The sequence below is a fragment of the Lepisma saccharinum genome, chromosome 4 (assembly GCF_977018435.1).
Source record: "Lepisma saccharinum chromosome 4, izLepSacc3.1, whole genome shotgun sequence".
NCBI lineage: Eukaryota > Metazoa > Arthropoda > Insecta > Zygentoma > Lepismatidae > Lepisma > Lepisma saccharinum.
The window spans coordinates 61819811-61843889 of record NC_139232.1 but is presented as its reverse complement, the minus strand read 5'-3'; the positions used below and the strand labels follow the sequence as shown (position 1 = coordinate 61843889).

The 24079-nt window shown below is 36.6% G+C and overlaps 1 protein-coding gene across 1 annotated transcript in view; it reads left to right on the top strand.

The window, feature by feature from the left end:
* The first annotated feature begins 298 nt into the window (after positions 1-298).
* Positions 299-24079, top strand: part of Gart (trifunctional purine biosynthetic protein adenosine-3 Gart) — a 56311-nt gene continuing 32530 nt past the window's right edge. The window contains exons 1-8 of the mRNA XM_083120598.1: positions 299-421; positions 6286-6373; positions 9694-9783; positions 13090-13337; positions 15438-15618; positions 15994-16207; positions 17248-17378; positions 23257-23380. Of these exons, the coding sequence (XP_082976724.1) occupies positions 6293-6373; positions 9694-9783; positions 13090-13337; positions 15438-15618; positions 15994-16207; positions 17248-17378; positions 23257-23380 (1069 nt within the window). The 5' untranslated portion in view covers positions 299-421; positions 6286-6292. The remainder of the gene's footprint in view (positions 422-6285; positions 6374-9693; positions 9784-13089; positions 13338-15437; positions 15619-15993; positions 16208-17247; positions 17379-23256; positions 23381-24079) is intronic.

Here is a 24079-nt window from a genome sequence, read left to right as displayed (position 1 = left end):
CACTCATCCCCATCTTCGAAAATTAGCCAAGAGGCACAAAACGCGAAGTAAAATAAACTAAATCAATTAATCTGTGTGCATAAAGTGGACTTTCAATACAAACTTTACTAGATTTCTTCTTTAGTAGGAAAATAGATATGCATTTTTATTTTCCCAGTATGTTGTTCCTGAGTCTCATTGGCATTAGAATAGTAAGAGGGATAAGTCGGTCGCGTGTTTGTTCTTTGAACAGACAGACCTCCAAGGCGATATCAGAAATGTCCTTGAACTCGCCAATCAAGAATGCTCTCCGAAACTATTACGAAGGCAAACTGGTGGGGCAACTTATCCCGATATTGCTGCTAAGCTCTTGAGTGGTCTCTCTTTACGACTGTGTAGGAAGCACAAGTCACGTTGAACGTAAACTGCAAGCAGACGACAGGTGAGAAAAAAAAAGAAAAAAAGAACTATCTTTCTTATGGGTGGACTTATGGATTTCCCATAAAAGGAAGTATTTTTAATGTTCTTCTTTCAAGCAAACAATGGTTTATAGTGAGGAAAATGCTACTATAATTGCAGTTTTAAAAACAAGTTGTATTACATGCTGTTTGAAATTTGCCGGGTAGTTGAAGCACGGTAGAATGAACTTACACCGATAAAACATTTTATTCTATGGTTTAATTGTGCGTAAACAAATAAATTACTAATTTCTCCAACATTATGGGAAAAAGAAAGGCACGAGTTTACAATACCGGACCAGAAATGTGTTACCATTTTCTTGATCAAACAAGCTATGGAATGAGGGGGAATGAGTACATTCAAATTTTTTTGTGCATGTAGCAATGCCTGTTGACAACATTTGTATTTGATAAATTTATTTACACAGGTTTGAACTAGGGCAGAATTTACGGAAATTTGTTGTGGAGTGCAACAAAATTGTAAGATGTTTTCTCGGTTTCGCAAATACACTTCAACTCTTAAAATATCATTCGATTTTTTGGAAAGTTTTTTGTAGTGAGAGTTAACACAGTTGTTACGTTGTACAAGATCTTCACTTAATTCATTTAATTAAGTTACTTATGTATAAGTCTACTTATGAATAAATTCATTGAACTTCCCATCGATCGATGTTTAGCAGAAGAGTGCCTTGGGACGGTGCTAGTAACATCAGTACTTTTGTAGAATCAGCTATTGAAGTGTACACCCCCATAAATGTGAAGAATTTTCATTGGTAAATGTCTGCTATATCGGAGACACATTAAAATCGGATATTTTGTGTTTCGGATGGTTCGTGCTTACCAATTGTGTATTGCGGAACATAGTTGAAGCTGCCATTGTGCTTTTTACACGAAAATAACTTCGATTTTTCACATTACGAGTAATTCTTTTGGTTCCTTCCTTCCGTTGCGGAACATACAATATGGTGCGCACAGCTGTGGATCATCGCTTGTCGTGCTTGTGTTTTGTTGATTTTGAGTGGGTATGCAGTGTTTCCACCTTCTTAACCGAAAAATACCTACTTTCGTGTTCATTATGTCATCACAAACCATTGACGGGTAGCCCCAAAAACCATTCAGGAACGAGTTTACAATACCGGACCACTCTCCAATTGCTATGAAATTTCGCCTACTCACTAATTGAGACCCCCTAATCACGAATCTGCATGTAATAATTGGCAGTCAAGTATGGAAATAGAGAAAAAAACGAAATAAACTATGTTTTCTTAACGTAACATGACCCTACCATAAGAACAGCAGCTCCACGGAACACGCCATTTTTCCCGATTGGGTGTCACTTATCCCACTACATTGTAGCAACATTGTGTTCTGACGTCACGGGAGAGAGCTTTTTCATGTTAGGCAAGACAAGGTAACGCGTCTCTTAGCGAAAATATTAATTTTTCTTTGTATTTATGCTAATGGAACCTAACCTAACCTCGTAGGCATTCCTCGTCTGACGTCAATATTCAAGGTTGCAAGATTGTTGTGCGTAAAGGAAGAGCATTAACGAATTTCGAAAGAAAGAAGGTTCAGAATTGCTGTGTATCGACAATCAACGTGGTAAATCGCAAGGTTATTTTACAAGTTCTACATGTAAATGTACAATTTTAACATGTGACCGCCAAATATGAACTACAGATACATCATCAGGACACCGAAATTAGTAAGTAGGCGAAACTTTATAGAAATTGGAGAGTGGTCTGGTATTGTAAACTCATGCCACCATTCAGGATAGCCCCACAAACCATTCATGATAGCCCCATGGACCATTTCTGGCAAGGTTAGGTTAGGTAAGCATAGTTTAAAAAATCATTAAAAAAGGCACGTTTGGAAACACTGGCGAGACCGCATGACTTTTGATGCTCGCACCATCTGCAGGTACATAATGGAAGCAACGGCATAATGTTGTCGGTTTGCACAATATTCAAGTTTATTATATCAAAAGTGCTTATTTCTTGTTGTGCAGGATTCTACGGTGAGAAGATACCTCCACGAACTTTCAAAATGCTAAAGAAACTCATTTCCGTAAGTAGTTTCTTCTGTAAAAATGAAGAAATGTGTGTCAGATATAACAGACATTTACCTTTTCATTTAAGCTGTCACACAGTGCATGGCAACTAGTTTCATGGTGTAAAAGTTGTCAGAACTTGAGAACATATTAACGAAGACAGATAATATACACTTCGAAACTAACCACCACACATCTTGGCTCCATGGTCACATCCTACACCCTCAATTTCGGCCACATTTCAAATATTTTCTTCAAACTTTTAAGTTTCTTCTAAGAAAAGAGTGTTTCATAATAGTGCATAAGGTAATTTTTTCACATCTACGTGCTACGAAACTTACATTTTTGTAATATTAAAATTCCTTGCATACGTAACTTCAACACAATTTTTGAGGGCTTCCATCATAGATTCATGTCACAGGCTCACCTCTACACATTTTATTTTTCTTCTTATGATGGACTTTTTGAATGGGTAATGGATAAAGAGGTAAGTTACCTTCTGAGGTTTAATTTTTTGGTAAAAATAGTGTTCGGCAGGTGGCTCCGACCAGTTTCTAACATGCCTTCCAAAGGGACTCTATAGAGAAAGACGGGGCCACGGTAGCGGTAGTAGGTTAATTACCCCAGGGGCGGAGCCTGGAATCTGCGGGAATTTGGAGCCAGCAATTTTTATGAAATTTCGTGGTGTATAGCCCTGAAAAACAGACTTTTACATATATCCATCAGTACGGGTGCAACAAAACTAACATGGCCACCAGTACAGTTCCACCTCGCTACTTCAAACGGCTACATCTCGACTTTAAAGGACTGTACAGTCGTAAATACTTGTTTTCGCACTCCAAAATTTTGTTCTTCAAAATTTGCAAAACACAATACTTCATAAAAAAAAAATCCTTGCAAAATCGAGGGTGTAGGATGTGACCACGGACCCCACATCTTTCCAAACAATGGTGTGTATCATACAAGTTTATGGGAGAAGCTTTTTCTGTTCTGAAATATTAATGAAAGTTTGAGGTGCATTGCACATTTAGAAATAAAGCATTATGTAAAAGTTGCTAAGAGTTTAATCAAATAATGCAGCATCGATAACTACTTATTACAGATAAAATTGTAATAGATACAATGAGCACAGATTTGCCATTGTTAAGGACTTATTGCAAAATATGCTGAAACTTCTACAATCGACACACCCTACCCTGAAAAAAACAACAACTTTGTATTGTGTATTGTCTTATGAGTTTTACCATACCCTAGTTTGCCTTCCAAAGATAAATACAAATTATGTGAATGTTAGTGAGTTTTAATGATTCCAAACAACGGTAATATGCCCCTAACTGTACCATAGTCTTTTACAATACCAACCTGCTGCCTCAGTTGCTGAGTGCAAAGATTCTGGGTTCAAGTCCATGAATTTCATCTCATCATTCAGTTTCATTGTCACGATTAGCCAAAATACAATGCTAAATAAGAAAATATACAAGTGGAACTTAACACAAATCAAAATAAAAAGATGGCTGGTGGAAGTTCACCATATTCAGTAGGAGGGATATGTTTATTATGCATGTATGTAATTCTGAAAGTCCACTACATAACATTTAGAATTATGTTCATTTTGATTGTACAAGGTAACCAAAAAAGTTCTTGCCGTTCTAGAGCAGTGATAAACAAAGAGCAATACACTGGATGGTATGTACCTTTAGGTTTCAAAGTAATCTCCATCAGCATCCAACACCTTTTGCCAATGTTGCTGCAGCTGCACAATACCCTGGTGATAAAACTCGGCAGGCTTGGATGCAAACAAGTCCGTGAGTGCGTTCCGCAGGTCTCCCTCATTTGAGAAGGATCTCCCATGGAGGTGGTTGTCGAGGGAATGAAACAGGTGGTAATCTGTTGGTGCAAGGTCCGGTGAATATGGTGGATGGCACAGTGTCTCCCAGCCAAGTTGCTGAAGGGTCTCCCAGGTCCTCTTTGCTACATGTGGCTTGGCATTGTCGTGCAGGAACAGCACACCCTTGCGATTCACCAATGCCAGCTCCTTGTGCCGCAATGCACCCTTTGCAAGTGCTGAGAGTAGAGGTCAGCAGTGATGGTCTGGCCAGATGGAAGGAGCTCGTAATGCACCACTTGCCAACACTTCCACCATACAGAGAGCATAACCTTTCGTGGGTGCAGAGGTGGTCTTGAGGTGTGAGGAACAGGTTCACGTGGCGACAACCAATGTCTGGTACGCTTGGGAGTGTCATAGAGCACCCACTTATCGTCACCAGTGAGCATGCGAACAAATATGGGTGTGTTCAGGTGCCGAGTGAGCAAGGACAAACAGGCTGTCACTCGTTGTTCCTTGTTGGCTGCCGACAATGTGTGGGGTACCCACTTGCTTAACTTGTATGACTTCCCTATCCCATGCAGGTGCAGTCTGACTGTTTCAGCAGAAACATGGAACCTTTCTGCAAGTTCATCACATGTTAGACCACTGTCCTCCTTGATGGCTGCTTTCAGGGCCTCGTCATCCAACACATGTGGTCGTCCACTGTGAGGTTCATCCGAAAGGCTCACATCTCCCGAATGGAATTTCTGGAACCAATGCCTGGCAGTGCGTTCATTCATGGCATTCTCCACACATGCCTGGCAAATGCGGCAACTTGATGTGGCAGCTGACAGGCCCACTTTAAAGTCATACAACAAATACACGCGAACAAGCTGCTTCGATACCTCCATTTCTCTTCGACACTGGACGAGCTATGACTGCTGTGTGTGTGCAACGTGCCTGTATTACTGACAGTCGATGGTCAGACTAGCTCCCTATCGCTTGGCAGGCACGTGCATAATTTTGTTTCCTCTCTGTGAGCGCATGAATAATGGGACGTCAAAAACTGCAAGAACTCTTCTGGTTACCTTGTAGATGATAACTATTTAGAAGGTAAGGAGTGCTGCTAAATTTAGGAATGTCTGTGGATATTGTGAAAGTATTATTGAGAAGTACTGACATGTTTACATTATTGTTCAAGGTAACTATTCTATGTAGTTTCAAAATTTGTTATGCATAGAATTATCATCTCAAACATTGTGTATCCAAAAGCATAAAGGGTTTTGGATCATAATAATGTACTTCAAAATATCCTCCCCCCTATAGTTTTTCTACAACGAAATAGAACAGCATGAAATAATTATGATAATAAAATGCTAGATTTGTGCACACCATAGTCCTCGAAAGTTGTGATTGTTTTTGATTTAAAGATCTGCTGTCCGAGCTTTTGTATTTTCATTTAAAAGATCAAAATTGTTGATATTTCACTAATTTGAACAAATACATAAGTCTAGGGTATACTTTGAACATACAGAGTCTCCAGATGTTATTGTGGCAAGTCACATTATTACTTACCTGTAATTTGGTAAGCGCATCTTTCAGATTCTTATTTTGAGACTCATTTCCTTTTGTTTTTATTGTAGCTCTGGTAGGGTAGCTGCTTCTATCCATGTCATTTTTTAATTTACCTCAGTTCGTGGGACTTTATTTCTCTTTCACAGATACAGTTGTAATATAACGTATGCCACTGATAATGCATGGAATTGCCAACATTTCATAAAAAAATGAAGAATTCACACCCCACGTGTTAGCCAAAACTGTTACGTTACAGAACATATCCAAATGCACATGAAGAGGTCCATCAACTAAACACCAATTTGTAGTTTTAAAAGTAAATGTTGCAGGTATTGCAATGCTGTTATAGATGTAATATATGTCTGTAGTTCCTTCACATGGATTTACTTTTTATGTTTGTTTCTTTAACTTTCAAGTGCAAATATGCAAGGAGGAAGAGTACTTGTAATTGGAAATGGAGGAAGGGAACATGCTATCTGTTGGAAATTGGCTCAGTCCCCAAAGGTAACAGTACCACTAATTTTCTAGATTGTATATTACTAGTGCACTGGATGGTAAATGCATCTCTCAAACAGAACTTATTTTTACATAGAATGTTGTACATGGATAGCATTGTGTCCATCAGTGTAGTATCATTTAATATAATATAGGTCTTCTTGCACACTTCAACAGATTTAAAGTTAATTTTATATAGTATACTGTTGTAAGAAAAGCTTGAACTTTTACACAATGTATCGTCAGCTTTATAAATGGTTCAAGAAACCAAAGTTACCTTTAACACTAACAAATGTCCTAATGTTGAAACCCACCTAGGTTCTTCATTAAAGTTTTGGAAATGAATACAATTTATGTACGGTATAAATAAGTATATGGTTAAAAATATGAAGCCCATACGCCAGGAAGTTGTGTCTTGCCAGTTCGTCCTTCACTGTTAAAGAAATGCCCCTTGTTTATACTGTTTATGAAAAGCATTGCTGGTATTGTGTTTTTATACAGTGCCTTTCATGGTCCACAGAGTGGCAGCCAGCTTGTTGGGCAGGTGGAAGCACGTCGCTGCCATTTAGATCCACAGCTGTACGCTGACCTTGCACTGGACACGTCAGTGCTTCAGTATCCAGACAGCTGGTGTTCAGTTTGTGAAGTGTTAAGGTGTTTTACATTTTTTGTTTTACTTTATGTATTAGATATTGGTGCTTTTCTGCAGTCTAATAATGCCATGCTAGCCGTTCAAATTTAAAACAACAAATTTTTATGCACAACTATTAAGTCATTACGAATTCTTGTAGAGAAGGAAGTTATAAGGCATTTCGCAGCAGAATTTCCAGATGTTCCTGTTCCACACTGAGAGACAGGGTTCGAAAACTTGTGAACAAATTTAGGGAAGAAGGGTTTGTTCTGGAAAGAAGCGATGGGTGAAATGACATATGCTTACTGAGGAGAAGATAGACGACGTTAGAACACGATTGGAACATAATCCTAAAATATCCCCCCGGCACCTTGCACAAGAAACATACATTTTTAAGTCGTCTGCATGGCAAGCTACCAAGCTTTTAAACCTGAAGCCATACATTAGAAGAATTTAAAGAAGATGTCACGAGAGAGAAATTGAAGCAATTTCGGAAGAGAAACTGATACGTGTTAGTGAAAATTTGCTAAAAAGATACTGTAAATGTGTGGATGCAGGAGGAGAACATTTCCAACGCCTCTTGTAACAATGTACGTCTTTATTCTAATTGTAACTATCCATGTAATTGTACAATGTTATTTCATTACACAGCTAGCATTTCCAGTTACATGGATGTTGCACCAAGTTTGCCGGCAGGCGAGCTCTCGCTGCCAGGTGCGTTGCTGCCGCTCCGAGGATGATTTGACCGTGAAAGGCACTGTATTAATAGCCATTATACAGGTAACAATTGTTGAATTGTTATTGCACAGCAAAGGGGTTAACTCCAGAAAAGATTTCAGTCTTTCAAAAGCTAACATTACTCTCACCTTCAGGTGAGAAAATGGTTCGAACTTAATCTTTTCTATAACTTCATCTCTCACCACTCCACAAAACCTTCAACTCTGAAAGCTACAGCTAGCTTTATTTGTAGCTTCTTAAATTGGGAAGCTACTAGAAAAGAAGAAGTGGGAGGGTCCTATCTAGAAAGCCTGGTAATGGGACTTGATGCATTGTACACATCTCGCCCAATGAAAAGCTACTTGGCAAGTCTTCGCTCTCAAAAGTGCTGTTGTGCGACCAAGTTTTATTTTAATGTGTGTGTGTGATTACTTTTAATTTAGTTCATGTCAAATTCCTGTTGTCACTAAACATCAAATTGAGTCCTCTCTAAGCTAAATCTATGTTGGCATTCACTAACATCCAGAGAATAAATCTATGTTGATCTAGTCTGGGGTCAATACACACACAGTCTTAATTTATGCACAGAGAGATCTGTGTTTGCCCCCTGCCCTTAACTGCTACACACAGACACTTTCATGTTAGCCTGATATCTGGTAAAGAGTTAAGTTCTCTGTTGTCTGACCCAGAAACGATAACTAAGGGAAGTAAAGTTGTCACGTTCATTGGTTCCCCAGGCGGCTGCCTTTGGAACCGTACCCTGCCCGCCTCTCTCATAATGAGCCAGGACCTCCTTAGCAAGACCACCCCAACAAAGCTCCAGGCAACGTGTTGTTGCCATGCTTTAAGAGCACGGCGGAGGGAAGTCGACGCACTGCACTCAAAGCATGTGACATAAACAAATAAATCGACACAGATAATTAATTATGGTGTTTCATTATTTCTGTGACCTGAAAATACATCATAATAATCATCTGATTCGTCCAATCTTGCATAGCATTTTATAACGTTTAATAAGAGAATTTAATGTGGACCAAATCTCGTCCAAGTAAATGAGTTTGCAACCTTCTGAACGCAGCTCCTGTAGTCTCTGTAGATACCGGTATCTCCAAGCAACAATTCTCGCCGATTCCATTATTACATTCTTTTTCCTTAAGCGACCAAACTGAAAACAAAGTTTTTTTTTATTAGTTCTCGAAGCGTTGTTTCTTTATAAGGGAAGTCCGACACACTTTTTAAAAGTTTCAATAGTTCACTCACTGTCGGTGACTGTCCTTTACTATAGAACTTGTAAATCTCGCATCTAATGAAATCACAAGTAAACTCGACCACTTTGATAAATTTTCTCTTTTTATTTCCAGGCTTCTTTGGTGTGACTGGACCTCTCCGAATCACATTTCGCACGGTTTTTCTGTCTAACTTTTATATTTTGGCTGTCTCTGCAATGGCTCCTTTTCCTAGCTTTTTCTTTTCTACATTTTCGTGCACATTACACACAAATAACTGACTTTGTTCAATGTTTTGGTTTTGGATACTTTTCTGTTCGGTGCTCCGGAAGTGCTTGGTTGAGTATGATCTGGAACTTCGGTTGTGTCCCACGGTTGCCACATGTCGATACAAACTCTGTTTTCCCGTAATATTTCTAAGATATAACAATAAACTAGATTAAAAAAAATACACTTTGTCAATCCGAGAATACGCACCTCACACTGCTCTCTTGTTGTGGAGTTTGTGAAAGGCGGCAAAGAGAAGGCCTTGGGGGAGGAGGTGACTTGGCAACGTCCAGCCTGTTGACAGCATGCTCACCCTGCATGCGTCGCAGGATTGCAATATTCTCGAGGGTGGGAGGATCAGGTTTCCAAAGGAAACCAGCATGCTTTGATGCCGCCTGGGGATCCAAAGAACGAGGCAAGTATAGCAAGTAATGTTGGATTTCCTTTTTTTCCCGTTAGCTTTATTAATGATTTATGTTGTATTACAGGTGAAAGATATTTTTGTAGCAGGCAATAATGTTGGTATTGTTGCTGAGCCAAAAGTCCAGAAAGCTGCTTTGGATCTGAAGGATTTCAAGGTAAGTTTTAAGTGTGAAAATGAGTAATGATAACACTTTATTTCTGATAACTGTGAACAAAACGTGCAAGTGCAGTTACTATTTTTTTACTATTTAATGTATGAAATCTGTATATGGCAAGGCTTTTTATATCCATGCTTATAACATAGCTCTCACAGATAAAGCATCATGCTGTTTGAGACTATTAATATGTTATTTGAAGAAATAGCACTTCTTTCCAGTAAATTATGAATCTCTTTTAGTCTGGTATAAGACTTCTCAGAACATACTAGGCATTCAGTAATAGGGTTGAGTAACCCTATTAGTAGGCTTACCATATTTTCTTGGGTCCAATCCAGGACATATTCACGATCAACTCATTACTGCTGAATTTCAGGGTTTTTTACAAAAAATAAATTGAAATTACTTAAAAGTCTTAACATTTTATTGGAACATTATTAATGTTATTAATTATTATTATTGTTTCTCCACAACTCTAAGTATTAGATACTAGAATTATGAAAATTGTCTATGCTTGAAAAGAATTTTTGTTCCTGAACATCATTTTCTTTAGAGTGCATAGCAATTCTTTGGCAGAAGATTGTATAAATTTATGGGTTTTTCTTTCCTGAAGTTGACAAATTGATTGAGAATATGTCTGAAATGCTTCTGTTGCTGTGATAGAATTAACTTCCAATTTCAAAACTACATTATTAAATAACTGTAGAGAACCACGCAAAAATTTCAAATACAATTCACTTTCTGGATTTTCAAAAAAATCAAATAATAATTTTGGGCGTTTGTCATAAGAGAGGAAGTATGAGTTTAGCCCATAAGAAATGGCAAGAACTCTCTATTGCAGGCAACAAACTAAGGAACCTGGTGCTGCTATGGGATAATACTTTTTTGTTAACGTTAAATACACACTTTGTTTTGCCCATTGCCAAATGCAAAGCCCTTGTAAATACTTATAATTATCAAAAATGTGTAGACGAGTTACTTCACACGCTTGCAAGACCACCAAGATGCTCACGGATGTACGGAAACCGAAACCTCTCGGAATTAGATATCTTCGAAGAAAGAAAAAGTATAATCAATCCTTGCTGGTCATAAATTCTGGTCGTGAATATTCAGTACCGGTAGCTATTCTCATGTTCAGATTCTCAAAACCCCGGACAACACTAAAAAACCAGGACTGTCCAGGCTAATCCGGACGTATGGTACGCCTACCTATTAGACACTCCATTGCAATAATACAATTAAAGCAGTTTTAATGAAAATTTCATTGTAAAATAAGAGTACACAGTTCTTATTTTCTTCTATTTCATACTTGCTGTAAGACACAAAACCATCTTACACATAACTTAAAACACCAAGCAACAACTATTTCACTTTAAATTGGCTACACCCAAATATTACATTACAAATGGCATAAGCTGACTCATGGAAGTGTAAGCTTTTTTAATAAACATAACATTCAGTTAACACAATAACTTAGACACAGATAACCAACCCTTTTAAAGTGACAACCAGTCAATAATTTCTCTGTCCCTAGCAACCATACTTGAATCCATGCTGTATAACATCAAAACAAAGTTCCAAGATAATATTAAATACAAGTAATTTTAAACATGCAAACACACATACAGAGTTGGGTAGCACAGGCATCATTACTACAAATCTTCCTATGTTGTCCTAGGCATGTTTAATCAAATTAATGCTCCAAGATATTGGGACCCATCCTTTTTAGGAAGTCTTGAACCAGATTAATTCAGTTCTATCAAATATCATTCACAAAAATGAATGTGTGCCATGATATATGCCTCGGTCGCCCAGGCACATGTGTAATAAATGTATGCAATAAATTAGAATGATACTTATTTTTATTAGGGCTGAGCCAATCTATCGGTATCGGCCGATACTGTGGTATCAGTGGGAATTCATTTACCGATTTTGACCCAGCATTTTGATTTTTTCACGGACTTCGCAATAGTGCCGCGGGACACTTTCATAGTGTCTAATTATCCTGAAAATTAGTTCCTTTATTTTGTACCAGTTTTGTATAAAAAATAAATAAATGTAATTTATATTCTGGTGTAATTCATGAACATTTTAACCCTCAGTACCGCCTTTTTTAAAAATTTTGAATTCTTTCTCTTACCCACCCAATAATGAGAGGGAAAGCACTGGGTAACCTATCTACACTATTCTCGTGAAAAAATAGAGACATTCACACCTTTTGTCTGGCTTGTCTTCTGTTGCTTACATGCCTCTGAAGTAATCAGTCCACCTTAGGCAGCATGCTGTACCATGCGCGGGAACGTTTTTAATGCTAAATCATGGCGTGCCAGCCATAGATGTTGAGGAAAAAAAGAACAAAAACACGACTGTATGTTGTTCGGAATGGAAATTATTTGCATGCAGAAGTCATGGCAGTACCAATACAAAATACCAGAGTTCTCAAAATAACGATATTGAAAAATAACATAATTCAGTTTCTTTAATTTTGAGTCGGTAGGCTTATTGATAAATTGAACATTTTAAAAATATTTTTGTAGTTTCTTTGGGTTGTTTTTATACATTCATTGCTTTTTCTGAGAGAGTGTAAGATTTTGACAGCGAGAATTTTGCAAAAAAATGGTTCCATTCTTAGTCCATAGAAGTTGTACGATATCAATTTGTTTTGAGATTGTTTTTTTTTAGTTCCTTCATTATGTGGCAAAGCTTTTATTATTTTGAGAATATTGTTTTGGTGCATTAGCTTCAACAGCAAAGTTTGTTATTCTATAAGATACTTTGTCTCATTCTTAGGTAGTTATTTCCTTTAATAGGTAATAACAATTTTCAAAATGGACATGGCATGTTTACGTTCATATATATATTTCCCTCATTTCCAGTAAATACTAATGTAATTTAACATCGACTTGCATGTAACATTCCTGTAAATAATGTTGGTTTTGATAGGGTGGCAGTGAGTGCCACTTGTGGGACGTTTGTGCTACTATGAAGGCACGGATGACGGAGGGTTAAAGCAAATCTTGGTAAATTGATTCATAGACTAAGTCGAGTGGAATACTTACACACAAATGTTAATCAATATTTTGAACAACTTTTATTTATTACAATTTTCAAGTATTGATATCTGTGGGAATTGATGAGTATTGACATCGGTATTGATTCAAAGTGGTATTGCCTCAGCCCTAATTTTTATTTGTTGTCACATTCCACAGGATTTATGTTAGAATTTTCAGTTGCGTTATTAATAACCTTATTACTTGCTAAAAAAACATTGTACATAGTTCTCACTAATATTGTTTTATTCAACAGGGAGTTGCATCATGGTGCAAACAAAATAATATAGAACTTGTTGTGGTTGGCCCTGAAGACCCTTTAGCCAATGGGATTGCTGATGTACTTACAAGTGAAGGTCTGCTCTGCTTTGGGCCGAAGAAAGCTGCTGCACAGATAGAGGCCAGCAAGGAATTTGCTAAGAATTTCATGGACAAATACTCCATACCCACAGCCAAGTGGAAGTCTTTTACCTCAGCAAAAGAGGCTAAGGAGTTTATTAGAAGGTAGCATTTCCGTTCATTATATCCACATTAAATAAGTAATTTTACATATGTTTATATCATTCAATTAATTTCTTTTCATTTAAATATGAATTTTACATGAGAATTTTTCGTATGCTTTCAGAATATCTGTGCAGAAATAGTTTTCAATTAATACATTCTTGGTATGAGTTTGGCTTTTTTTTTAAATACTGAGATTGTTTAACCCCTTCCCTGTGAAATTTTCTGACAAAATGGATTCCCATTCTGTGTATTTTTTTTTCTGAGTTTGCGTAGTAATATTTTTAAGTAGCTACTGCTTCAGCACAATTCATCCGAGTATAATGGTTCACATGTTTTAGTCTTCAGAATAGAACAGGCTTTCAAATGGTACCAGTCACATGCACACATCAAGTATGAGGATAGGGAAATTGGGGATAATTCGGGAAATTTCCCTCCGAAAAATCCCTTTTGGGGCCCTCTGGACTGGCCCTGGATATAGGTACCCGATTATAATCTACCTTGAAAAATACTATGGTCTATACGTAATGCGTCCGCCAAGTTTTATTGCAATATCTTCAATAGGTATGAGGGAAAAAATATTTTGCAGTACTGTTTGACAATACTATTAGATACTAATCGGTGATAATTTGGGAAGTTTCGCTCCGAAAAATCCCTTTTGGTAAATTTGGGGCCTTCTGGACCGGCCCTGGATATAGTTACCCGATTATAATCTACCTTGAAAAATACTATGGTCTATACATAATGCCTCCGCCAAGTTTCATTCCAATATATTCAATAGGGATGAGGGAAAAGTATTTCGCAATCCTCTTTGACAATACTATTAGATACTATTATAAATTCACAAACTCAAAAACCAAAAATAAATCACCAACGGTTCAAATAACGCAACACCAAAAAGAAAATAAATATAAAGCAACTGACTAAATGCGGCACACAAATGAACTCACGTTTGCACTTTGTCAGCATAACACAAAAACAGTTTACTTTCCTCTGAACGACTACTTCTTCTTTTAGTTATTCTTCTTCTTTGTGTACACTGTAAATCATGACTAAATAAAAGGTCATCGTTTCTTCAATAGCAAGACATATGTTTCACCAACAAAAACGTATTATTCCATTCAACACAGGTTACTTCTGTCATAGATGTTCGCTAGCATAATATTACGCCCAACACAGAATAAGCTACAGTGACCAAGGGCGTAATATTACGCTGAACACAGGGAAGGGGTTAATCTGGACTAGGTTAGTGAAGAATTGGTTTGCTGCCCCACACAGGATTAATATTAAAGTACTGAAAAGTTAAAGAAATTTCAGGTGCCAATGCTCTACCACTAAGATACCAACCCAAATGTTGGCACAGAATATCAGAGACCCAGGTCTGATCCATGGTTGTGCCTCTGATTTTCATTAACATATTAGTAAGTTAAAAATAATTTGTTGCCTTGAGGTCTTAATAGGACTGAATGGAAACCATGTTCAACATATACCTATGCCAAGAACCTCTTACTGATTTGCTAATGCCATTAACTACAACAATTGGATGTATCAAATTAACATTTTTTTTAGGTTAGTTGTCAGTTAGAAAATAAGTACAGTATTACATTGCAATATGCTTTAAAATGTGCAATGTAATATAATTCACTTCTGGCAGTTGAAATATTAAAGTGTCATTTAAACACAAATTTTGGTACGGAATAATTGAATTGCGCATCCCCGATGGCGCAGTGGTAGCTTCATCTGCTTGTAATCAAGGGGTTCAAGGTTCAATACCCAGTGGAGGCACATTGCACAGTGGTTTGGATCCCACTTCAAACTGTAGGTCCAGTCCCGATTAACCTTTCTGTGCATAAAGTGGACTTAAAACTCAAATCAAACAAACAATAATTGAATTTCAATTGTCATAATTCTCAGCATATTCAGAATCTGGAAAAATGTTTGGCTGCAGTATCTGACATGGTATCGGCCAGTTGCATGTGATTAAATAAACTTTACTTTTTGGTATAGATACCACTGCTATTAGCTGAAACAATACAATAGTTTCACCATGCATATTGAAATATTTATTATGTATGTTGATGTGTAACAATTTTTTTATTGCAGTGGATGTTTCCCATCAGTAGTGGTGAAGGCAAGTGGATTGGCTGCTGGGAAAGGAGTAATTGTTGCTTCTAGTGCACAAGAAGCTGAAGAGGCTGTTGACAGTATTCTTGTAGACAGTAAGTTCGGAGCAGCTGGGGAAACCGTTGTAATTGAAGAATTTCTCAAGGGAGATGAAGTCTCTGTAAGTATATCACATTTGAGCTGTAACTTCACAGGTTACTTATCTTTTTCTTGCAGCAAAAAAAAAAAAAATCTGTATTTGGAATTTTAGTTATTGTAAATCACACAATTTCTTCTACAGTTACGAACTTTCACTTTGAGTATGTGAAAATATGATGAGGACCCTTGTTGCATAATATAAAAATGCAACATTCTTCTTGTATGTTTGTATTTAGGGCTTAAATTGAAGTTTGATAAGAGTTTCTGTCAAAGAAAGGTTGCCCAGTTCAGTTAAATTCAGTTGTTTATTGACAAGACTCGTAAAACTGTAACTGTAACGTTGATGAAACTACAAATAAACTCAATGATAATGGTAGCATGTGCTTGTATGTTGTAGGTCCTAGCTTTCACAGATGGATCCAACGTGAAGCTAATGGTACCAGCACAAGATCACAAGAGAATTCTAGATGATGACCAAGGACTTAACACTGGTGGCATGGGAGCTTATGCCCCCTGTCCTCTGTTGACAGAGAACACCTTGAGGTTGATAGAGGAGACTGTTTTGCAGAGAGCTGTTCTTGGTCTTAAAAAAGATAATACACCTTTTGTAGGTAATGTCCTTAGTTCAGTTTTGAGATTCTATTTTATTGCTTTCAAAGATAACTAAAGTTTAGTAAGGGGAATAGAAGATTATTGTTCCATGCTCATAGAAGTGTCTGTGAAATGTTTTTCTGAATAAAATAATATAAATGTTGTTGTAGTTAACACATTGTGTCATCTTCGCTCTATCCTCAACTTGTCAACATTGTGTGCATGAGGAAGTAGAGGTGTGTGTGTGGGGGGAGGGGTAAAATGAGGGGGATGGTGGTGTTGGGCTGTCTGGGGTGTTGTTCTGCTCAGCATGGTGTAGTTTGCATTCCTTGGGTGGGTAGTAGAGGGGTTCCAGTACCACCAGATGATGGAAACCAGAGAAACCGCCAACCGAAAGAATAGCAGTTGACATCCACCAGTGCCACCAGATAAGAGAAATTGAAACTACCACCATCAGGGAAGAAACGAAGCAGTGATACCCTACCATCTCCATTCTAGGAGCCATGATCTTTGTTAATGAAGGCAGTGGTCCTTCGAAAGTAATTACATAATCAATAAAAATTGCTATGTGGAAATTCGGAACATCACCTAAAACTCTGTTCATCTTGTCAACCATATAATTATACCATATGTTTGAATTAAGTTTTTATATTTTATTCGGTTTGGTATCTACCATAATGTCATCTTTGGAAATAACCTTTTATGAGAGAGAGATGTTGCAGTGATAATGTATATGGAACTTGAGGTCATTATCTTATACATTGCTTTCATCATTCAATGACAAAGCTTGTTTAATGAGAAATATGAACTTTATTGATTCAAAGATGGATGCCATTATTTTGGCAAAATTTCAAGGTTCTTTTTAAAATATGAAGTTGGTTATTTCATTTGTAATTAATACAGAATACATTAATACAATATGCATTCTGCTTCAACATATTTTGCTCTTAATTTGACAGTTGATTAGGCAAAACCGAATCAATCATAAGGTAGCAGATGTTTTAGCCTCGGTATCACACAAGGCAATAACATCTTACCAAAACTTTCCTCTCTGTTACAGGTGTTTTGTATGCTGGCCTTATGCTTACCAGTGATGGACCAAAAGTCCTGGAATTTAATTGTCGTTTCGGAGACCCAGAGACTCAAGTGATCCTTCCTCTTTTGGAATCAGATCTCTATGATATAATAAAGGTATTGTTGTTATAATTATTTCAACGGTATTTTTTTCCAGTTGTAAATTTAAGAATTTTAGTAATTTACGCTGATATATAATTTATTAATGTCAATAACCAATATGATATAAAATTACAAATATTACATGAAGATCTAGAATGGACCATTTATTCCATTGTAACATAAGTTATGCTCTTATATTAATTAAAAAAATAACAACATTGTCAGAATTTGCACTAAAATACAGGCTATTTATAGAGTCGCATTGATACAACCTCTAAATTAAGGAAATTCTGCACTTTTGGACAAAACATTGGAACCCTTCACAAACATTTTTCAATGTGTTTCTAGGAAATATCTCCAGTGGAAACAAGATGTCTGACAACAAATCTTTAGACCACCATATTTCAGCTACTGTAAATGCTTGAGAGGTGCTGGAGAGGTGAAATTTATTTTACAATGTAATTGCAATGCTCTACAAATTTGATCTGTATCATTACTTACATATAGCTAATAGTTTTTCAGAAACATCATAGAATTGGGAGAAAGAAATTTCACTTCTCAGATTTTATTAAATATATCTTGGAAACAGTCAGGAAATTTTTTTAAAAAAATGTTCTCATATTTCTGAAAGAGTTCTCTTCATGTGACAGAGTTGCAGCTTTCGCCCCAGAAATGCAGTATTGTTTGGTGTACCAGTAAAACTAATAAAATATTGGATTAGTAAAATTATGAGTGATTATGTCTATTGACTGATTCACTGATGCATCTATATTTGACAATACCAATTAGTTTGTCTTATCCCTAGTAGAGAATTCAATTTATATGAATCTATATATTATTTATGTGCATTCTCATACATGCAGAATTTTCAACTTGGATATGTAAATATGTTTTAGGTAGAATGTATAGGTAAATTTACCACCAAAATAGGTTTTTGTGAAAAATTTGAGATGGCTATTGCAAAAACTTGAGAGGTGTTGGATTGCATTTTCCTTTATTTTACCACTTTGCTAACATATTTGGTTTAATTGTGACAATAAGGATGGACATTGATTACAAGACACTCTCAAGGAAACACCCAGTCTCAGACCAGAGCATGGTGGAGGCACATAATGGTTTGGATTCCACTTTAAACTGTAGGCCCAGTCTCGATTATCCTATCTGTGCATAAAATAGAGTTAAACAGCAATTCAGCCAATGAACCCATGCTCAGACAAGGACTTGAACCAGCAAGTCGATCGCTTAACACACTAAGCCACTCATGTGACAGACGAAATGTGGATATTTTCGCATGCAGGGAATTCAGACATGTTGCTTAATTAGTTTAAATGTTCATCTTAACTTTCAAGGGAAGAGGAACACAAAAGAAATGACAAATTAATTTTAAAATTCTGATTTTTGTTTGTTTGTTTGATTTGGTGTTTTAAGTCCACTTTATGCACAGTAAGGCTAATCAGGACTGGACCTACAGTTTAAAGTGGGATCCGAACCACTATGTGCCTCCACCGGGTATCGAGCCCGGTGATTTTTGCTGGTTTCTAGTAGCATTGCCATATACCTATTCCTCTTGCTACCCTTACCTGTTTCTAACTTCATTTTATCTTTGGCAATGCTATTGGGATTCCAGCAAAATGTCCACATTTTTATGAGCTTTTATTTTTAAGTTTGGTGTTTTTCCTTTTGTGTTTGTGTTCTCTGACAAATGAGACAAACATGCTATGCTCAACACTTGGCATTAGAAGCTATTTATTTCAAAATATTAAGTGATACAGTTTTTCACAATCTTCCAGGTTACCACATTCATCACAAATTTTTAAGAATGAAAGTTAAACAATGTACCTGCAGAGTGACTCCAGGTGATACATCATCGCACCAATGCCAAAAACTGCGAATGTGCAAATTTTTACTCATCACATGAGTGCAGTGTTCGACTACTTTTTGTTGATAGATTCCTATATGCTAACTTATATGACCTAATCAATAGTCGTAAGTAGGTACATATTTTACCGGTGACAACATTTATTCAAATGTAAAACCTGTTGTTTTTTTATTCCAAGGAAATTGAAAATTAAAATGCTTTTATCTCAAAATAAGATTTCAGTGTGCAAGTGGATAGCAATAAGTAATAGTCTTGAACAAGGGCATATCCAGAAATAAAATTGGGGGGGTAGTCCAGCCAGGGGTGCCATTCCCCAATGTCAATTCTCTCCTTCAGATCATGCATAAGCCCCATAAAGTATTTAATTATGACAGTGTGTCTACTACTATCCTATTAAATAATAATAATAATAATAATAATAATAATAATAATTACTAACCACAAAGTGAATCGTGTTTTTCTAGAAATCATGTTTCACACACTGACAAATAGTGTTTTTGCTGCCTGGTATCTACATAATACAATATATCGTTTTTAGTTTTTACATAGTGTTTTATCTTTACTTTTATGTATTGGACATATGATCCCTCTTCCCCATTGTTGTGACATTTTCTCTTCTTCCCATATTTGTTTGTACAGTTCTTCTAATTTGTCCACCATGATGTCCCCTCCTGCCTTCAGCAGTTCAGCGTTTACGTTATAGTCTCCTGGGGCTTTATTGTTCCTTAGTTCTCCAATTGCTTCTTTAACCTCTTTTCTCGAAGAGGGTTTGATCAGTTCTCATTGATCTGTGTTCTCCATTTCCATGTCCTTTTCTTCTCCCTCTTCTACCGTTAAGCTTCTTTCTTCCTCACTATTTTCCCATGTCATTATTCTCTTGTTAATTATTATCTTCATTCAACAGTTCACTAAAATGTTCTGCCCATCTATGTAGTATACCTTCCTTATCTCCTATCAGATTGCCCAGTGTGAAACTTAAAAACTTTTAGTGAATATTATTTTCAGAATCGACAAACCATGCACACACAGAGAATTGTTCTATACCTTCTACATCATGTGTCTCATCGGGAAGTATTATGAATCAACCATAGTATTTTCAAAATTGGGGGGGGGGGGGGTGTCCGGTGCAAAGTCTAATAGACATACAGAAGTAAGGTGACATACAAACATTTCAGGTTACACCCTATTGATTGATGGTCCTTGAACAAGGGTTGCTAATGGTTGCTATTGGGTTCCATAAAAAGACCAGAACCTTTTTACTTGCACAATTTAAATTTGATCCAAGGTGCATATTGTTTCATTTCAGTTCGGAACTTGCACCATATTTAAATAGATCCGGAAAAGAGGTTCCGGGACCGAATTGAAATACTTCAGATAAAGATAAAAAGGTTCTTTATGGTCCAGAACCCATTTTTGCGTGCTGCGTTGAACTGTAATCATGGGTGCTGTTGCTGTTAGCCTTCATTATTGATACGTGCAATTAGTGTGCACTTGACTGGTGTCAGTTGGGTAGACTCCTTATATGAGATAAAATTGTTATCATTCATTCCTTGATTGAAATTGACATCCAGAATCAGGGTTGCTACGCGACTGGAAAACCTGGAAAACAGGGAAAAGTCAGGGAATTTTGCATATTTTCTGGAATTTACGTGCATTTTGGAGTTGCAGGAGAACGAGTTACAAAATGAATGAATGGTTCATTTCCACTTCCGAATTCGGTTCTTGTGATTCCAGTCCCCCCAAAAGATTCAGTTCAGAAACTTGTTCCTCTCGTCATTATGACTTCTAGTCTGTTACGTACAAAATTTTGGTTCCTTCGCATTTCGATTCTATATTTATTCACTCTCGGATCTAGGTTCTTGGATCCGTTCATTTTGCGACTCGTTCTTGTGAACCTGTTCAAGACCGGAATTTGGAGAGGCGTGAGATTTTTCCTTAGAGAACAAGCTACTCAAGACGAAACCTACGCACCAGCCATCCTCAGAATTTCTTGTGGAAAAAATGTTGCTTTAGCTTTGTGTGTGGTGAGGAAATTTTCTTTCTTCAAGAACACACCCGTTCGGAACCCGTTCTCTTTTGATACGTGAAGCGGAGCAGGTTGGTGTTGGGACAGTTCATTGGTTTTGGATCTGCAATAAAGCTTGAAGAGCAGAATTTCACAAAACTGGCTGTGGTTGACGTCACACTGGACGAGCGCGGACGCCGAGTAAAAAGAAAGGGACTCACTACTTCGTTCCCCCCTTGAACCCGTTCGGTGAATTTGAGTCCTTCGTTTGCGACCCGTTCAGAAGCAACCTGTTTATTTGCTCGTTGTCGTAGTTTTTACATTGCAGAGATGTGTTACACCTGAGAAATTAGTGATTTTATGCAGTATCAGTGAAGTCATTATTCGAATATGCACGTGTTTTGTGCATGTAGAACAATTTTTTTTTTAAAAAAAACTGGTCCGAAATAGAGGAATTAAACGTACGCTGGTCACACATCGTTGTTCGGTTAGGAATGTTGGTTTCGGTTTCATGCCGATAGTAATTTTATGTATTGATTTGATTTGATTTAGTTTATTTTACTTCGTGTTTTGTGCCTCTTGGCTAATTTGCGAAGATGGGGAAGAGTGATGAAATGATGAAATTGATGAATGGACATTCACAAACAACCAAGCCCGACCGGGATTCGAACCCGGGACCTAATTTTACGTATTGTTTGCGTGTAGAATGAAATTATGCTGAAAAGTGGTGAAAATGAGCCCAAGTTCCTTTTGTTTTATTACGATTTCTTCTTGCTACAAATGCAACTTTTACATGGTTCAATTTCAATTTATGTCTGTTAACACATACTGCAGAGTTTTAGCGATTACTTAAGATTTTGTGAATATATGCTTTTGTGGTTAGGTTAGGAATGTCAGGTTTGGTTGTCTTAGAATTAAAATAAAGACCCTGAATGCACTCTACTAAGGTTCCGATTTATTTCTATTCATTCCCACTAGTTTACGATACTTACTGTCGCTTGTCAACCGGAGAATACTTTGTCCGTGGGAAGCGTGTATGATTGAGTAAGGTTTTTTTGAAGTTTTTTTTCAACATAAATAACTTTTTTCGAATCCAAATAGTGCTCATTATTTTAAGGAAAGTTCAAATTTCGTGTCACAATGATTGCCAAAATTCTATGATAATTAGTCTTCCTGGTAGGAAAATTTGAAAAAATATCATAACATTCGGAACTGTTACCTTTTAAGAGACAGATTTCGATGTTTTCCTTAATATAAAATTGGTTCCAGCATGTGGAAAACTCAAATAATGGAGATAATTGATTCCAAAGTATGGCCCGCGTATATATTTTTTTTAGGTGTATGTTTGGTCACCGGCCCCATTCAAGTTCTGAATTTCCGTAATATGTACTATTTTCAATAAATTATAAAATATAATCATTAAACTTATTGCATATTTTCTAAATGTACATGACCTAATTTTCTGTTGTTTCTCATTTGTATTGATATAGGCTAATTGATGTTGTACACAGGTTACATTGTAAAGTTTTGATATATGCCACATTTTTTTATTGATTTTTTACACCACCTTAATTGTAATAACTTAGTGAAAATGGGGAAGTACAATAGTTATTTGTTTTTTCATTGAATAGCATTATATTAATCACTTGGTAAATTTTCAGCTAATAACTGTGTATATTCATATTCATAATAATTAACGTGCCTGCATATTTAATTGAAAAACATGAGGTTCAAAGCAAAAATCATGATGACAAACATGTCTGGAAAAAAATTATTTCTGGTCTGGAAAACCTGGAAAAGTCTGGGAATTTCATAATCAAAAAATCGTAGCTACCCTGTGTAATATAAATTGTAACAGATTAAGGAATGTTCAAAAGACATTTTTTCTTTGCATAGGAAAGACAAACGTGGTATATTTTCAAAGTATGATGGTAAAAAAAAAATCAAATATTTTTATTGCTGTTTTATTAGAAAATAAACAGCATTGGTGCTAATGTATTTTGTTGCAGGCATGCTGTACTGGCAATCTATGTTCCTGTGACTTGAAATGGAAAGCAGCTACAAGTGCTGTTGGAGTTGTGTTGTCAAGTGCTGGCTACCCAGAAACATCTACCAAGGGAAAAGTAATAAAAGGTAACAAGAACGGTTGAATCTTCACTTTTATCTTGTACTGTAAGGTGATTAGGAAGGAAATGAGCAAGAATTACTTTCATTATTTTGTAAGAAAGTACTGTATTTATGAAGTGTCAAGGATGCAAATAAAAAATCAGCAGGGTGTAACTGTGCATGTTTTTGGGATGAAACAGTTATCAGGTTAGGTATTAACAGTTTTGCAGTGCAACTAGATTAGCAATGACATTTCAGGCTTGCATGTATTTTTTTGAGATTTACCATTATGAAGTATTTGTGCTTATTAGCATACTATCTTAATTGAATACTATCCATTTGTCTAATTTACCCTTCACCTACTCTAACTCTGTATTTTGAGAGGACATTTCTTCCCATGCGTTCACATGAACTTTTTTTTTGCTTGTTTTGCCTATAATGGGGGATCGAACCTATGAATTAGCCTGTGAATTATACGTGGTGATAGAAATGTAACTAATCCAGTTCACTATCCACTGCTCTACTATGGTTCCCAGGATTCTGTATTCTGTGCTTCTTGATTTGCTAATTATTTTCATTTCCTTTGAAGGGGTAGCTTGAACTCTATACTGGAATGGGTTATCAGGATTGGGGGTCAGCACTGAGTAGGTCCTTTGATTTTTACTTCAGTTCCAATTTTGTTCTTTGTGTTGCATTGCTATTTTTGCTTACTTCAGTTCTATGGAA